This window comes from Cibotium barometz, chromosome 32 (assembly GCF_041138505.1).
Source record: "Cibotium barometz isolate CiBa-2024 chromosome 32, ASM4113850v1, whole genome shotgun sequence".
Lineage (NCBI taxonomy): Eukaryota > Viridiplantae > Streptophyta > Polypodiopsida > Cyatheales > Cibotiaceae > Cibotium > Cibotium barometz.
Window position 1 is genome coordinate 23,692,738 of NC_141077.1, and position 15,551 is coordinate 23,708,288.

Consider the following 15,551-nt stretch of genomic DNA (forward strand, 5'->3'; position numbering starts at 1 on the left):
TCATCTCACCTTTGTTGGGGTGTGACATGATTTTAGGAATTCAGTGGTTCCGTCAGTATGAGCCTATTCCCAATTAGGGGCAGGACACTTTTACTATTTGTAAAGGTTTTCCTGAGCCTGTCATGATTCGTGGGGATAGAAGTTTGTCTTTAAAATGTACTTTTATTTCTAGGTATAAAGAAGAATCTTCTCCCACTCTAGCAATGTTGAATTTGCAGATGATAAATGCATTGTCCATGATAGAGAATCAGACATGCAAATTGTGCTTACTAGAACTCTCAGCATGGTTTGTACAAATTGGATGATATGACAAGTGTGATTATTATTTGTTTGGCAGACACTTCAAATGCAATGAAGGATGTATAATTGTGGCATTCTAGGTTTGGCCATACATCTATAGGCAATCTAGTCCTTTTGTAGAAACATGGGATGTTAGAGCACCTCCCTCAACTTGATCTCCCACCCAAATATGTTTGAAGGATGTATCCTTGGTGAAGTCTCCTACCAAACTTTTCCAAAGAATGCAACAGATAGAGCTGACCACAAATTGCAGCTCATACATAGTGATGTGCATGGTCCAATGTGCTGACTCTATCTTTGAGAGAAAATCTTTACTTTGTGACCTTAATTGATGATTACAACAATTTCGGTTGGTCTTATCCTATGAAAGAAAAATCAGAGGTATTTTCTCATTTTTAACACTTCTTGCGTTGGTTGAGAATGAAACTCGGTTCTTGAAAGCGAAATCAGAGGTATTTTCTTTTTTTCTTAACACTTTCTTGTTATGGATGAGAATGAAATTGGTTTAAAAGTCCAAACTCTCTCTATAGATAGAGGGGGGAATATTTATCCTAATGCTTTCAAAGACTTTTTGGCACAAAAAGGCATTAAACATTAATGCATAGCTCCTTATACACCACAACAAAATGGTGTTACTAAGAGGAGAAACATGACTCTCAAGGAGATGGTTAGATGCATAGTTAAAGGTCAGCAGCTTCCACACAAGTTTTGGATGGAAGCAGTTCTTTGTGCTACCTATGTGTTGAAGAGGTGCCCCATTAAAGTTTTGAAAACCATCACTCCTTATTATGAAGCTTGGTTCGACAAAAAACCTTAGGTTGAACACATGCGTGTTTTTGGTTGTTTGGCATATACACATGTGCCATCTTAGATCTGAACTTAGCTTGATGACATGGTAGTGAAATATGTTTTTATTGGCTATAGTTCCAAAACCAAAGGCTATCATCTCTACACTCCTCTTAGTAAGAAAATCATTGTCATTAGGGATGTTCTTTTTGCATTCTATGTAATGGAATTCCATAAACATACATATGACAATTTCTCAAACATGTGCCAATGTCTGTTGGATGGAGGAATCCTCAAGAAACTAATGCACCAACTTTTGATCAATTGGAAGATGTAGTAAATTCTAAAATATCAGCAAAGTCTAGGCATTTTCCTTAATGGGTTGGAAGCACCTTACAAGATAGCAAATTGTATGCTCCTTTACAAAGTATCCGATGCTAAAACCATCTCTTCAGGAGATATTGTTGAGTTTTCATATCTTAGTTCTCTACATGATGTAGGTGACTAAAAAGACATCCAAACTAGTTAGATTTTGGGGGACTACATGGGTAGAAAACCCTTGACACAAAAAGGACTAGAAGTTGAGAAAGAGGAGTCTCTCTTTCATGCCAATGAAGATTCTTTTGTGTCATCGTTTCCAAGCCAATGTGACTTGAGGCTCATGCATAGTTTTTGAGGAAGATACCATTGGTGAAGCCCATGATCCTGAAGAAGATCCCAAAGTTGCAAATTGCACAATGGGTGCTGTAGTGCCCTGGATCACATATGCGGTGTCAAAGTGGTGTTAAAGGTCCCATAAGTCATGCATATGAAGGTGTTCGATTAAGACCATGTGAATTGCTTCATAACAGAAACATAAGATGTAGCCCATGTGGTTGTCTTATTTGTGGAGTTTGTGCCTCCTCTTTGAAGGAAGTAAAATGCTGGAAGACTTTGAAGTTCTTACCAAATAATCATCTGAAATTTATCACACATGATGACGATGTAGATGGCCACATTTTATTGATTGGCCTCAATAGATGCAGATGCTTATGTTTTGCTTATTTGCAACTCGCCCTCTTGCTTGCGTTAATAGCCTTTTCTTAATTCATTATTAAAAATGTCTTATATACATGGTATCATATTTTCAATGCCCTACCGCTGCCCATGGTATGTCCAAGGGTCCAAAAGAGAGTGAAGCTAACCTAAGACTCTATATATATAGAAATCTGATCTTAGTTGGTAGCAATACACGTGTTGTAGGTTGAGGTAGATCCCACAATCAATAATCATGAAGTGATGATTACAAACAGAGTGTGTGATTAACATATCCCCTCCCTAATTTAGATTTCGTCCTCAAAATGAGCAAGGTATGGTACATGGTATCATATTTGTAATGCCTCATCACCCATGGTATGTCCAAGGGTCCCAAAAGCAAGTGAAGCTAAATATGAGGCTCTATGTATATACAAATCCCATCTTAGTCAGCAATAAACATGTTGTAGGCTCGACTAGATCCCATAATCAAGCACATGGTGTGATTACAAATGGTGGTACAAAAGTGAGTGTTAGAAGTACTGTTAATGAGTGTGGTTAACATAGCCCCCTCCCTAATTCAAATTGTCCTCGAAATTAGGGTACAGTAGGGAATAGTTCGAGAAGTGCCAAAATCACTTGAGTGGAAGACTTGTATGAAGTCGAGAAGGTTACCGCAAACATGCGTCAAAAGGTGTATGCTAGTCTTGCATTCAATGCACTTAATTATAAAAGTGGAGTATTTGCTTCAAGGTTGGTTCTTGGACGAGAAGGTTATCTTGAATGTGCATCAAAAGGTGTATGCTAGCCTTGCATTCAATGCACTCATTTGTAAAAGCAAAGTATTTGCTTCAGGGTTGGCTCTTTGTTGCAAGGCTAGGGGTCCTTTGCTGGAGAGGTATTCCATCAAAATTATACTAATTGGCATGAAGAACTTGATTGTGTCTGTCTTAGCGTGCCGTTGAAGGTGTACGCATATGCCAACCTTGCATTCAATGCGCTGGAGAGGTGTTCCATCAAAAGTATACCAATCGGCATGAAGAACTTGATGGTGTCTGTCTTGACATGTCGTTGAAGGTGTACACACACTAGCATTGCATTCAATGCACTAGTTTGTATTGTAGTAGTTGAGTATCTACTTTAGGGTTAGCTCTTGGTTCATCTCAAATGCAAGGCTATGGGGTCCTTTGTTGTAGAGGTATCCGTTGGCAAATTCCATCAAAAGTATACCGATTGGTGTGAAGAACTTGATGGTGGTAGCTACTTTTGTTGAATACTTTGTGCATGAATCGCGGTCATACAGGCTTTGTGGAGTACCTCTAGTAAGAATTGCATGTCGAGGCACATGAGAAGGCTTTTGGGGGTTATAGAAAATAGGGTGGCTTCCAAAAGGAGCATTGGTGGCAACGTCGGTTGTTGGTGGAGATAGTCCATGTGGTGGATTTTGTTGGGATACAACTTGTGAAGGTTTGTTGAGTGGCCCCCCATCGTGATAAGTTACGGGTTGGGTCAAAAAGGATGTGGTTTAGTGGTGACATTAAGGAGTCACCAATAGAAGGTAACCTGTAATGCATGCAATTCTTAGGGTTTCCAAGCAATGGATCATACCATGGACCACACTTTTGCCCAAAACCCCCCGCCGCTACCCATCTAGAGATGTACTTAAATGATTGTCGATGAACGAGGCTATGGTGGAGGTAGTATATGAGTGCCTACATGTAAGATGTGTATTGTGAAGTGATAAACCCTTAGTGAATGACGTAGGTGCATGCTATGAATGGGTTGTGTGGGCCAATGGTATGCCCACCGTGGATGTTTGTTCTCCTTTATTTCCTCTAGCTCATAGCTCCCAACACTTTCTTCCATGTGTTTCTTTCCTCAGTGCTTTCCCCGACTCGATTCTTCTTTCTTTGACTCCCTTTGTGTTGCTTCTTGATATTTTTCTTGTCCTTCCTCCCTATTTTTGAGGGGATTCATTATACAAATATTTGTTCCTAACCTATGGTCTTCTCCAACTCTTAGGCTCTTAGGCTCTTGCACAACTTCTTTCTTCTTCTTAGCTACTTTTCTCATATCTCCCAATTCTCATGCTTTCTTTGACTCCTCTTTAATACTTTTTTCTTCTTCTTAGATACTTTTCTCATATCTCCCAATACTCATGCTTTTTTCTTCTTCTTAGCTACTTTTCTCATATCTCCCAATACTCATGCTTTCTTTGACTCCTCTTTACTACTTTTTTCGACATTTACCTCTCATCCCTTTTCTTGGGGAATCAAGGTCACGATGCTTCTACATTGTGACCTTGAGGGGTGATGCTTTTCCATCACCCCTCTATAGTTGATGAGGATTTTGTACCTATCTCTTATCCATAAGGCAAGTCTTGAGAGTTTGGTAAGGTTAAGTGTTGATGAGGCATGTTAGGGGGGCTAGCCGCCTATAGTTGTTGAGTTTGTGATTTGGTTAAGGGTGATGGTGAGGTAGGGTTACATGTGATAGAGCAGCTCTTCCATGGATTGCGCACGCTTAGGATAACCAGCTTGATGGTGAGGTAGGGTTACATGTGATAGAGCAGCTCTTCCATGGATTGCGCACGCTTAGGATAACCAGCTTGATGACTTTGGGTGTATGTGGAAGTGGACGGACATTCTTATGCAGGGAATTTTCTCCTTTCCTTTGGATGAGACATTTGTTTCCTTGTGGACTTTGGGTTTCCATTGCCTCAACATTGTAGGTGATGGCTCCTTCGTGTGGACATTGTGTGGAAGAGAGTTAGGGCTTCGTAGAGGTGAACTTGGGCAACCAAATGTGGCTTTTACTCATGTAATAACCTTGTGCTTAACGTAGCAACTCTGACATCTACCATCTCTTTGGTGTTGGAAGGAGAAGGCTTGGTTGCTTCCTTGGGGAGCCAAAGTTTGAGTTGCCTTCTCATAATACCCATGGCTTGTAACAATTCTTAACGAACCAGGTTTTTGATTACAGCTTTGGGCTCCTGTAGCTTTTGCAAGCTAGTTTTCTCTTCTTCTTGGGCATGGTGAATGCAGGTGAAATATCTAGAAACCTCTTGGGGACCCAAATGCTACCATTATGCTCATATTACCCTTGTGCTTGAAGTATGCACTTAGGTACCTACCATTTCTGACCTTCTTGGTGATAAGCTATGAGGTTCTAGGATCCAGTGAAAGTTACCGTAGGATGAGCTCCTCTCTTCTTGCTTTAGCCAAAGCCTTGTTTCGTACTCTCCTCACTCTATGAGCGAAAGAGTTTTCCTGGGTATAAGGGGGTTTTAGTGATTCTTTCCTTAGCATAGTTGCAACGCTTAGCATGTAAACACATGTTATCTCCTTCCCTTCTATCCTGGCATATCTGGTTCTACTTTTCTTTGAAAGTGTGTCCATGGTAGCCAGAATATACATCCATTTCTCATACTCTTTCAACTTTAAGAGTGGAGCAAACATCAAACTTCAAACTTTCACACTCTTCTTCATGCATTTTTTTGGAGTTCTCGCATAAGTTGACTGTTGTGGATCATGCACTTATGACTGACTCTTTTGCAAGAGGAGATTTGCTAATGGGATGGGCCTTCAAAGTTTCTAGATTGACTTTAGAGTCTGGTTCATGATGTAGCCATAAGAGTTAGGCTGCTCGAAGAAATTCATCACTTCAAAGGAGTGACAAAACTCATGCCAAATGTTTTCATTTTAAGGTCATGCAGTAGTCCGATGGGCTTCGTCGTGGCATAATCAGTGAGCTTCATTATTAGACTCATGTTGTCGAGGGTTTGGTTGTCTCCATTTTTCCAGCATTGCATGGTGATGATGTTAGACTCAAGCACTTCCACCCAAGATTGTTGTCACTTGAAGTCCATTGTATTTCACTGAAGTCTCGTGTCATGTCGTCACTTTCAAAATAGTGACCTAATTTTTTCATTGGCCCTTTCACGATGGTCTTTATTTGCTTGACCTCTCAAGAAAGTCCCTCACTTAAAGACTCATCTAAGAAGTCTGTTGGTGGTAGTTCCTTCATGCCTAGTCTAAGTCTTCCCTCCATCCAATCTTCACGTCCCTTCATAAGCTTAGGCTATACCTTATATCAAGGACTAAATAGGTATCTGGAATTGTGAGGATAGGAAGGCAGAGAGACATGCTATGCCCTGGCAGAGTGTGGTCGCTCTTGCTTTGGTAACTATCAAGGCTCGTAGCAATAATGTAATGGATGTGTATAGGCCCTTTCAAGAGTGGAACTCTAAGATCATTGCACAATATCTTTTAGACTATCAAGTCACAACTCATATTCAATGGGTTTGATCTTGGTTCTAAGTTCTCTACATTTGGTAGATCTTCCAAGACCATGGAGGGAACTAGTTCCTTGCAAGGTCTCCTTTTCGGCTAAGGATACATTTCACTAGGCAACGCTTGCCTTATATGTACACTTTGGCCTATGGCTTTACGTCCCTCCCTAATCATTCACCTAATATCTTCGGCCCTTCACCTTTTGCTTGCCCAAGCTCATTGTTGCTTCCCACCATCACTACCAGAGCAACAATGCCACACTCACGACCAAGAACATGCCTTTCACAAACACGAGCCATTTTTTTGATCTGTAAGCAAACAAGCCAACTAATTATATACCTTAGCTCTCTACAAAGTAAAGGAATTTACTAAATAATTCTTCTGAGAACTAATTAATTTAATGTAATGCAGCACTCAAGGTATAGGTCAATATGCAACGCTAATTATATATACTAGCACTCAAGGTATACTTCAATATGCAACACTAATTACATACATTACATACATTGAGTCTCCTATATTATTGATCAATTATATAGTGAGTCTATCTCCCTTGAGCTCAAAGCTCCACAAAGTAAGGGTTCCCCATTTGTTCATCAAAATCTCCACAATAGTAAAAGTTCCCCATTTGTTCCCCACAAAATGTGGTTGAGTGAGCATAATGGCATCATTTTTTTAATGCATACCTTTGTTCATCAAAATCTAAAGAAGTATCCATTTTTTCCCTTCCTTCATGAAAATATTTTTTGTTAGTTTGAAAGAAACCTTTAAATATGGTGAGAAATCGATGGCCTCGTTTATAAACAACACAACCCCCTAACAATGGATATCAATAAATTCATATTAAGTGTAAATTCATATTCTCAGTCGACGCAAACGACTTTTGTGTGTGTACATTCACCTTTGTTTAGGTTAATATAAGTCATTGGTGTTTAGGTTAATGTATGTGTGTGCATTAATATATGCCCAAATTAGTTTGTGATAAAACACTAAAAATTCTAAACATTGTCTACTTAAAAATTTGCATAGGACACTATAATTAAAACATGGAAGTAAGTTAATGTAGAGAAACATGGTACATAACCACAAGAGTATCATGGAGGAGATCATTTACAAATATTTCAAATGCTCAAAAAATCATTGCTTGCATTCAATCTTGAGCCAAAAGTCATAATGCATACAAGTCAATCAAAAAATTTATAGAAGTAAAGATTATGAATCCTCAACATCAAGTCGTTCCAAGGATTGTTGCATAGTAAGCTTCTTCTTTCGATATGCCTCAATAAAATGCAATTGTGATGGTTGTTGTCCAATGTTCCTCCTTCGTTTCCTTCCAATATTCATTTTGATGGATGGCTTTGCACGCTTCATTGTGTTTCCAAACCCAGCAATGATGGGATGCAAGTCACTACATGGATGTGGTTGTGCACTAGATATGTTTTAATGTAGCTAACAATTGATTGGAAAGTCGTTCAAGGTGTAGTTGTAAGCATGCATCCTCTTCTATAAAAAATACAAGAAAATATTGAATGAGTATCTTTATATGCATTTAAAAAAACTACAAAAAACAAACAAGAGAATATGATAGAAACTTGCTATTGCAAATGCTTGTAAGTAAGTTTCCCGTGCATGTTTCAATGCCAAACCTACATAAAAACTCCAATATTAATAAGCAATAGCTCTTAATATATGACAACACAAGAAATATGATACGGACAAACAAACCTCTTGTTATCCTACGGCTTCTTCCTACACCACTTTTTGTACCCCTTTTTTATCTACAAGAACACGACATGTGAAATTTTAACCATGATCTTTGGATGTTGGGAATATATAGATATACAAATAATTTTGTATAAACACTAACCTATAGTATTTGGAGATTCTTCATCCAAGTTCTTACCATCCGCCTTTGGTAACTCCATGGCTGTGAGTTTCATTGATGTTTTCTACACGATATAAAAACACAAAAGAGATGATTCATTAATGAACTCCTATTAATATGGTATATTTTATCATAATTAATGTTACATTGTTGAGGTTTGAAATACTATACCACCAAATGTAGCATTATATAATTGAATGCTCTTTGTCTCACAATGGTGTCTATTGGAAGGCCATTCAATATCATGACCTTAATCTGATGCTTGCATAAATTTCCAAGCATAGACCAATCACAAGAACAACAAGCCTATTCACAATTTGCATTCTCTACTTTGTACCAAAGCTTTAGTTGGCTCATACTCTTCACTTTAGCAAGATGTTGCTCATCATCAATGAAAAGAACATGTCGATCAGGAATGTCCTTGGCACTTAGGAGAGAAGAATGCACAATGTGTTGAATGTTGAAGTTCTTCTTGAAACCAGCTTCCTTCATTGCATCTTGATACCAATAGTATGGGTGACAAACAGACATGATCTTTTGGATTAGCCAATCCACACGTCGTCCATAGATTTTTTGTCGCCCAGACAAGAAAAGAGATTTGAGGATGCCATGGATCACTCAATTGATCCGTTTGTCTTAATCAGCATGTTGTAGTGTACTTGTCCACCACTGCTCGCACCCACATACCTAGGAAAGAATACCATTTATAATTAGTAGAGATCCCATCTAATAAGCTTAAACATATTAGATCATAGATGTATTAATATAAAATAAAGAAGAGAATCAATTATAAAATTTAAACAAGCCATACCTATCCTCCTAGATGACCATTTGTCCTTGAAGTAGGACAAGAAACTTTCTCGTGACTCATATTTGTTGATGAATGAGTCAACTAGAATAGATTCTTTGTACCTCATTTTTATGTCCCCTGGTGTGCATGTTTATAATGTGTCCTAAATCCCTGAACATGCTTGCTCTAATCTAGCTATCATGAACTTTCTTCACTAAATTCTTTAGCCAACACATCTTCTTACACATAAACAAAGATAGATTGGAATTCCAAAAATAGTCCTATATCCAAAAAATGAGAATTTTGTCATCCATTCGATTATAAAGAAAACAAATTAAAAGCTTCATTCATCTATCTATTAAATATAATATTGGACATACCCCAATGCATTTATCTCCCCTTGTGCATCATCCACCATAAAAGCATTAGGTTCCCATGAAGAATTGAAGTCCAAAACTCGATTTCGGAATGCATTTAGCCATGTCTCACTGCATTGAGTGGAAGCAGAAGAAGTAGTAACCCAAGCAATTGGTATACCATTTTGATGTGCATCAAACACAAGCATAGAGTAAAGATAGAACTGCACATAAGACAAGCAAAGAGAAGATTAAACCATGAAAGGTATACCATTAAACTAAAAGTTTACAAAGTTTTTGTATGGAAAGATAATAACATACCTTATACTCATTTGTTCCAAAAGTCGCATCCATGGCAAGAAGGCTATTGTTTCCATACTTTCAAGCATATGGAGTTGCCAATATTTCTAAATGCCTAGAATAAACATTAGGAAGTGAATGGGGTCTTCTTGGGCCCTTTAATTTACCCAAGCCTAATCAAGGTGATTAAGGAATAGCCAAATGGGGGGTTGCCATGTGGACTGAAATGTTGGGTTTGTAAGAGAGGTGTAAGAGTGGTCAAAGGGTGCACTTTTTTCCCCAAAAAGGGGAGGAGGCAATTTTACAATTTTCGGACCTCCATAACTTCTACATATAAGCTCCGATTTGAGCGGAGATTATAGATCCGTGATCTACGCATCAAGAGCTTTCCATAGACATGTTACATGATATGGTTTTGTCCGCTAGATTTTAAATTCCATTTTTCCTCCAAAATTCAAATTCGAATAAAGTAGCCGTTTTGAAGCTTCTAATTAGAAAACGTTTCTTCTTAAGAGAAAAGGTTTGACTCCTTAAACTGCCAAATAAAAGGGCCCAAGAAGCCTTCCATTGAGGTCCTAATGTGGTTGCTCTTTGGATCTATCAGACTCTTGGTAGATAAATGTATTCTTCTTGTTTTCAAGCACCTAATTGTACACACTACAAGCATCATTTTGGTTTGATTGAAAGAAAACAGACTCTAATTTTAAAGCAATATTCAAAATATCACATAACGTAAGGAACACATCTCGACCTAAATGTTTTGTGAGATCTTGCATTGCTTGACCTTGCACTACATTAATATGATGTTGCAAGACTTCTTATGGTGTTAATCCATTGTGTAACAAATTACAAATCCACCTCCGCATTTCACCAGACAACCAAGGAGCAATTGAGACATTAGATAAAACTATGCCATTGTAGTGGATACCATGACAAATGTTACCATTTGTATCAACATGGTTCCGTTAAATATAATTAATACGAACTATTGTTGGCCATAAATAAAGGCGCAATATAACAAAGTGACACTGGCAACTAACCAAACGTGTCTCGTTACTCACATTGGGCCTCTTTTTATTCCCCTTGATATCATTACTTCTCAATTTTTTAGAGCAATCCATTGATCCAAATGCACACAAATAACTGTAAAATAACCAACACAAGACATTTTCATAGCATGTGGTAGATATTAAGAAACATTATATTCTACATCAAAGTAATCTTTGTGGTGATACATACCATGCCATTTCAATCCAAGAGTCCTCATTGGGTTTTTGTAAACTATTTTGTATTCGTTTATGGCTCACTTGTATCCTAAATTTGGTAGGTGCACTTTCATTCCCATTCTCTCCAGCAATGTAGTCACTGACTCTATCCCAATGAATGTAAGAATAACATATAGACATTATATTGTGAATGAGGATCAAGCTTAATATCCCAATGTAGAGTGGAAGAATCAAATGGTCCAGTTGAAGGGCATTGAACTTTGATCCTATGTTTATCATTTGCATTTGTGGCAGAAGGGAGTTTAGAGAAATGAGATGTAGCGAAAGAAATGAGATGTAGCGATAGGTAGCATCCTTGAAAGTCAATTGCTTGAGAGTTCTCAAAGATGGTCTGAACTTTACGCCTGTTGAAAGTCAAAAAAAAATAAGAGAACTCAAACATGACAAAGAGAATAGTTAAGGAGAACAAGCTTTTCAGAGAATAAGCTATTCAAGCTTGCCTTTGGCCTTCGTTTTGCAGCCCACTCCTTCAAGTGCTTCGTCTCCTCATTGTCTATCGCACAAACATTAATCACCATTAAATTTATTAACACAAACACATCAATAATTGATCCGTAAAATCAAACATTAATCAAACGTAATATTGCCAAGATTGGCCATTAGAGTAGGAGGTGGGCATTTCAAATATCCCAAATTTTGACTAAGACTTCTTGGATCATCCTCATCCTAAGCTTCTGTCCAAGATAATCTTGGGCTTTGTAGCCATGGTTTCATCTTCTTGAGATCCATGCATATCATGTAGCATGTAATTTGGGTTAGCAACATACTTTTTCAACCTGTGCTTGCACGTTGTAGCCCCTCTCCGAAAGCAGCACCACCACCCATGGGCTGGCAAAAAGCAGTCATGAAAGAAGTCATGGCCAAGGGATGGTGGAGCTTGGGCATGCAAAAGGTGAAGGACTGAAGCAATTGCTCTTCTTACATGCGCTCTTGTTGGGTCATTTGCTACATAAAGGACTGCAGTAGCGAGCTCCTCGATTGCCAAGGGGGGCTCTTTTCCTTTTGTACTCGGTTTGGAAAGAGCAGTGCTAAACGAGGCCTCTAATAATAGAGTCCCTTAAGGTTCCCATGAAGTTGTCATCAAAGTTGATTGCGCTTTGGCAACATTATTTAGAGGACCTTTGTCCTTGGGCATATACTCATAATGGAGCTATATGTCTAGGAGGCCTTCCAAGAATCTCCGAGCTAGTTATCTCCATCGATGTGAATGGAGACATCTCACTCAGTTGATGTAATCTCTGAACGATTCTTCCTCCGACTGCTTTATATGGTAAAATTGGTCAACTTGACTCCAATGAGATAGTGAAGGCTTTCTTCAAGGCGTTGAAATCCGCATTGACTTTTGGTTCCTTCAAGGATTGAAACCACTGGCTTGCTTTGCCTTCCATTGTGAGGTCAAAAGACATTAACCTTAACTTGCATGTCAAAAGGACCACAAGTCTCCCAAATTTGGTTGAACATCTCCAAATGTTGTATAGGGTGATGTTGTATAGGGTTACCAAAAAACCATTGGCTTGCTATGCCTGTTATTGTGAGGCCAAAGACACTAACCTTAACTCGCTAGTCAAAACGAAGACAAGTCTCACAAATTTTGCTGAACATATCCAGATGATGTATAGGGTGGTCACGAGTCCCATCAAACTTCATCATCACCTTGGGAATATGTACGGGTCTCTGTCTTTTTGGTGGTTTTGGTGCTGGCAGCACAAGTATCATAACATGGCTAATCTGAGCACATGTTCCATCATCCTACGACTAGCGTGGGGGTTAGTTCAGGTGGAGAGTAAGAGTAAGGATGATGGAACATGTTCCATCTCCAACGACAGCCTTGCGATCGCATCTCAGTTTCTGCGCTACCCTTTCCAAAGCATTCATCTTATATAAGAGCTTCCAAAAGACTCTGCTAGAGGTTTTATTAGAGGCATAAACTCAAAGATAGGAGCACATATCAATGACGTTTTTCTATTGCTAACAAGGGATTCTTCCAACTCCAACTATAGCAAAGAGTTCGTGAAAGCCCAAACATAGGTATATAAACATATGCTCTCTAGAAACATCAGCATTCATGTAGAGACCCATGACCAACTCTGAACCCATGTCATAAAAAAGACATGATCCATAGATTTTTCAAGCTCTACATCCATTCTACTGAGCAAAAAGAAGCATCAGAAAGAAATTACTTACTTACATTAAAGTGCATGCCAAAATGAGACTGAATCCTATGTGCGATATAGAGCACCAAACAAAAAGCCTCCCCCCATATGTACAGGATGGGGGTGAAGGACACAAAATACATCAACTTTTTCTTGAATTGTAGATTCCCTGACATAGATCACATCACTGGCACAACACAGTACACAGTTAAGTATCATCTTCTTAATCTAATGTGCGTGGACTTGTCAAACAGGCACATCCTCGAAACCTTGCAGTTCCCACTGTTTTCGTGAAAGCTAACTGAGCATCTTCCAGAAGCTTCACCACATCAGAGAAGGATGGCCTTACTTCCGGATTTTCATCCCAGCATTGAGTCATTATCTTTGAGAGAGAAGGGGGGCAATCTGCAGGAATGGCAGGCCTCACGCCTCTCACGACTGCAGACGCAGCTTGGACAGCCGTCATGTTCTGGAAAGGAATGTTACCTGTTACAAGCTCCCAAAGAACAATACCAAAGCTGTACACGTCAACCTTATGATTGTAAGGCCTGTTTTGCATCATTTCCCTGTATTAAAAAACAAAAAAACTCAACTAAGCACATCCCTGCAGCCTGCTAAAAACGGATACACAAGCCTCATTTTCCTTATAATACCAGTGAACCTTGACTCTTGCATGACTAGCCCCATCAGAGCCTATCACCAATTATATCACACACGCAAGGCATTTGAAACCCATACCTCTCAAACTAAGGTTTCTGCGACTCCATATAACTTGTACAAAAAACATTTTAAACAAAATATGCTATCAGCAATTATCTTAATGTTGCCTGCCATCTTGGCCGGCATGTAAAAGTGGATGTATCAGCAAAGCAGTAGGTTGTATGCCATCTTGTCAGTATCTACAAGAAGCTCATGTATTCGAGCACGCCCACCTTTCCTTGGCTGGCCTTGCAGAGGTGGTTAACCTTGAACCAGTTCTCCCATTCTTGCATCAGCAAAACCTAGAGACTGATACATAAACATCTATGGTTGGGCGAAGATGGTAACCAAACGCATGTGCAAAAGTCCCTTGGAATACCATCTGTACACCATGGGAGCTTGGGGATCATCCATTTAGAGGTTCAGGGCAGAGATGTAAGCTTTTTGTTTGAGGTTACCTAGGGCGACCCAGGACTTCGTTGCTTGAGCAAGACCTCATCACATGCACCATCTCCAGGCTCCAATGGGGTTGTGGAGTCAAAACTTGCACCCAACAATAGGTTCAGCAGCTAATGAGTACTTTAATCTGCACTCATTTATTTTACCTTGTAAGGTATTGCAGTTGTTTTCATTGAACAATAATAACCAGAAAAGATTTTAAAACTTAACAAATTTTGCAGGGTATGATCTAAAGTGGGCAGCTCTAGTGAAAGAGCCTAGATAATCACAAGTGACAAAGCGAGAAGGCTTCCCTCCCCATACTTATGCACAGGTAGCACAAGAGAGAACGAGTTAGCTGCCTGCTCTTTGGAAGGTGGCACATCTGTGCAGATTGTCACTGCCTAAACATAAAACTCCATGCTTATTGATGTTTGGCTAAACTCCTAGCAAATTTAACAAAATTCTCACCCATGATTGAGGCCAGAATGTTAAGTACAAGCTACTGATTGTTCCAAATACAATAGGTGAAACGGCTATAAGGGCTGAGGAATGCCTTAGATTAACTAACCCCCCCCCCCCCCCCCCCCCCCCCCCCCCCCGGGGGCGGGGGCCCGAGTTCGCCCCTGCATGGCCTTGGTGATGGTTAAGATGTATAGCATTGTTCATGTGAACAGGAGATTAGTATCTTCATTTCATGTCAAAAGTTTAAAAAAGCTTGTAGAGCATGGAAGGAATCCCTCTTCCTTCGGTTGGTCACCCACACGAGCCTCGTGAAGAAATGCCCTGCAACCTGTTGCACATGTGGTGCCCCTCAAAAATCCTAACAACACTCCCTATAGCATGCAACCGGTATGATTGTGTAACACAGCAAGGCTTTCTTTATACCTTTATGTTAGTGAGCATGAAGCAATCCACTTTAATCTTTATACAAAGGAGATAGAGCCATAGAGATAGAGAGTCGAGACCAGATTGGGTTCCAACTACCCACTTAAGGGCCCCCTCCCACAGGCAAGAGTATTTGCTTTATTGCTTTGGAGAACTTTACAAATGCAAAAAAACACTTACTGATGACAGTTGATAATGGAATGCCACATGCAAGGACGAGGTAGACCAAACGTCGGCTGAACCACCAAGCGGTCTGTAGACAACTCAGAAACCACTACGGAAACCACAACGCGCACACAGATCTGCTGAGGGAATGTGGGACAGCTGGCTGAATGCTCAAGATGACTTCTTCTACTGCCTTGAG

General features: G+C 39.5%; 1 protein-coding gene and 1 long non-coding RNA gene across 4 annotated transcripts in view; both read right to left on the reverse strand.

The window, feature by feature from the left end:
- Positions 1-10,935: 10,935 nt before the first annotated feature.
- Positions 10,936-15,551, reverse strand: part of LOC147619981 (serine/threonine-protein kinase STY13-like) — a 43,021-nt gene continuing 38,405 nt past the window's right edge. For 2 of the 3 annotated variants that reach the window (XM_086772091.1, XM_086772092.1), the window contains one exon: positions 13,172-13,728. In XM_086772091.1, coding sequence (XP_086628217.1) covers positions 13,386-13,728 — 343 coding nt within the window. In that variant the 3' untranslated portion in view covers positions 13,172-13,385. Of the gene's footprint in view, positions 11,354-11,449; positions 11,503-13,171; positions 13,729-15,551 lie in introns of those variants that run through there. The other variant, XM_086772093.1, reaches the window with a different exon arrangement.
- On the reverse strand, positions 13,788-14,851 carry LOC147619982 (uncharacterized). Its single transcript, XR_015261702.1, has 2 exons — positions 14,531-14,851; positions 13,788-14,447 (listed from the first exon to the last, which is right to left on the reverse strand). It is a non-coding gene; the product is annotated as an uncharacterized LOC147619982 (long non-coding RNA).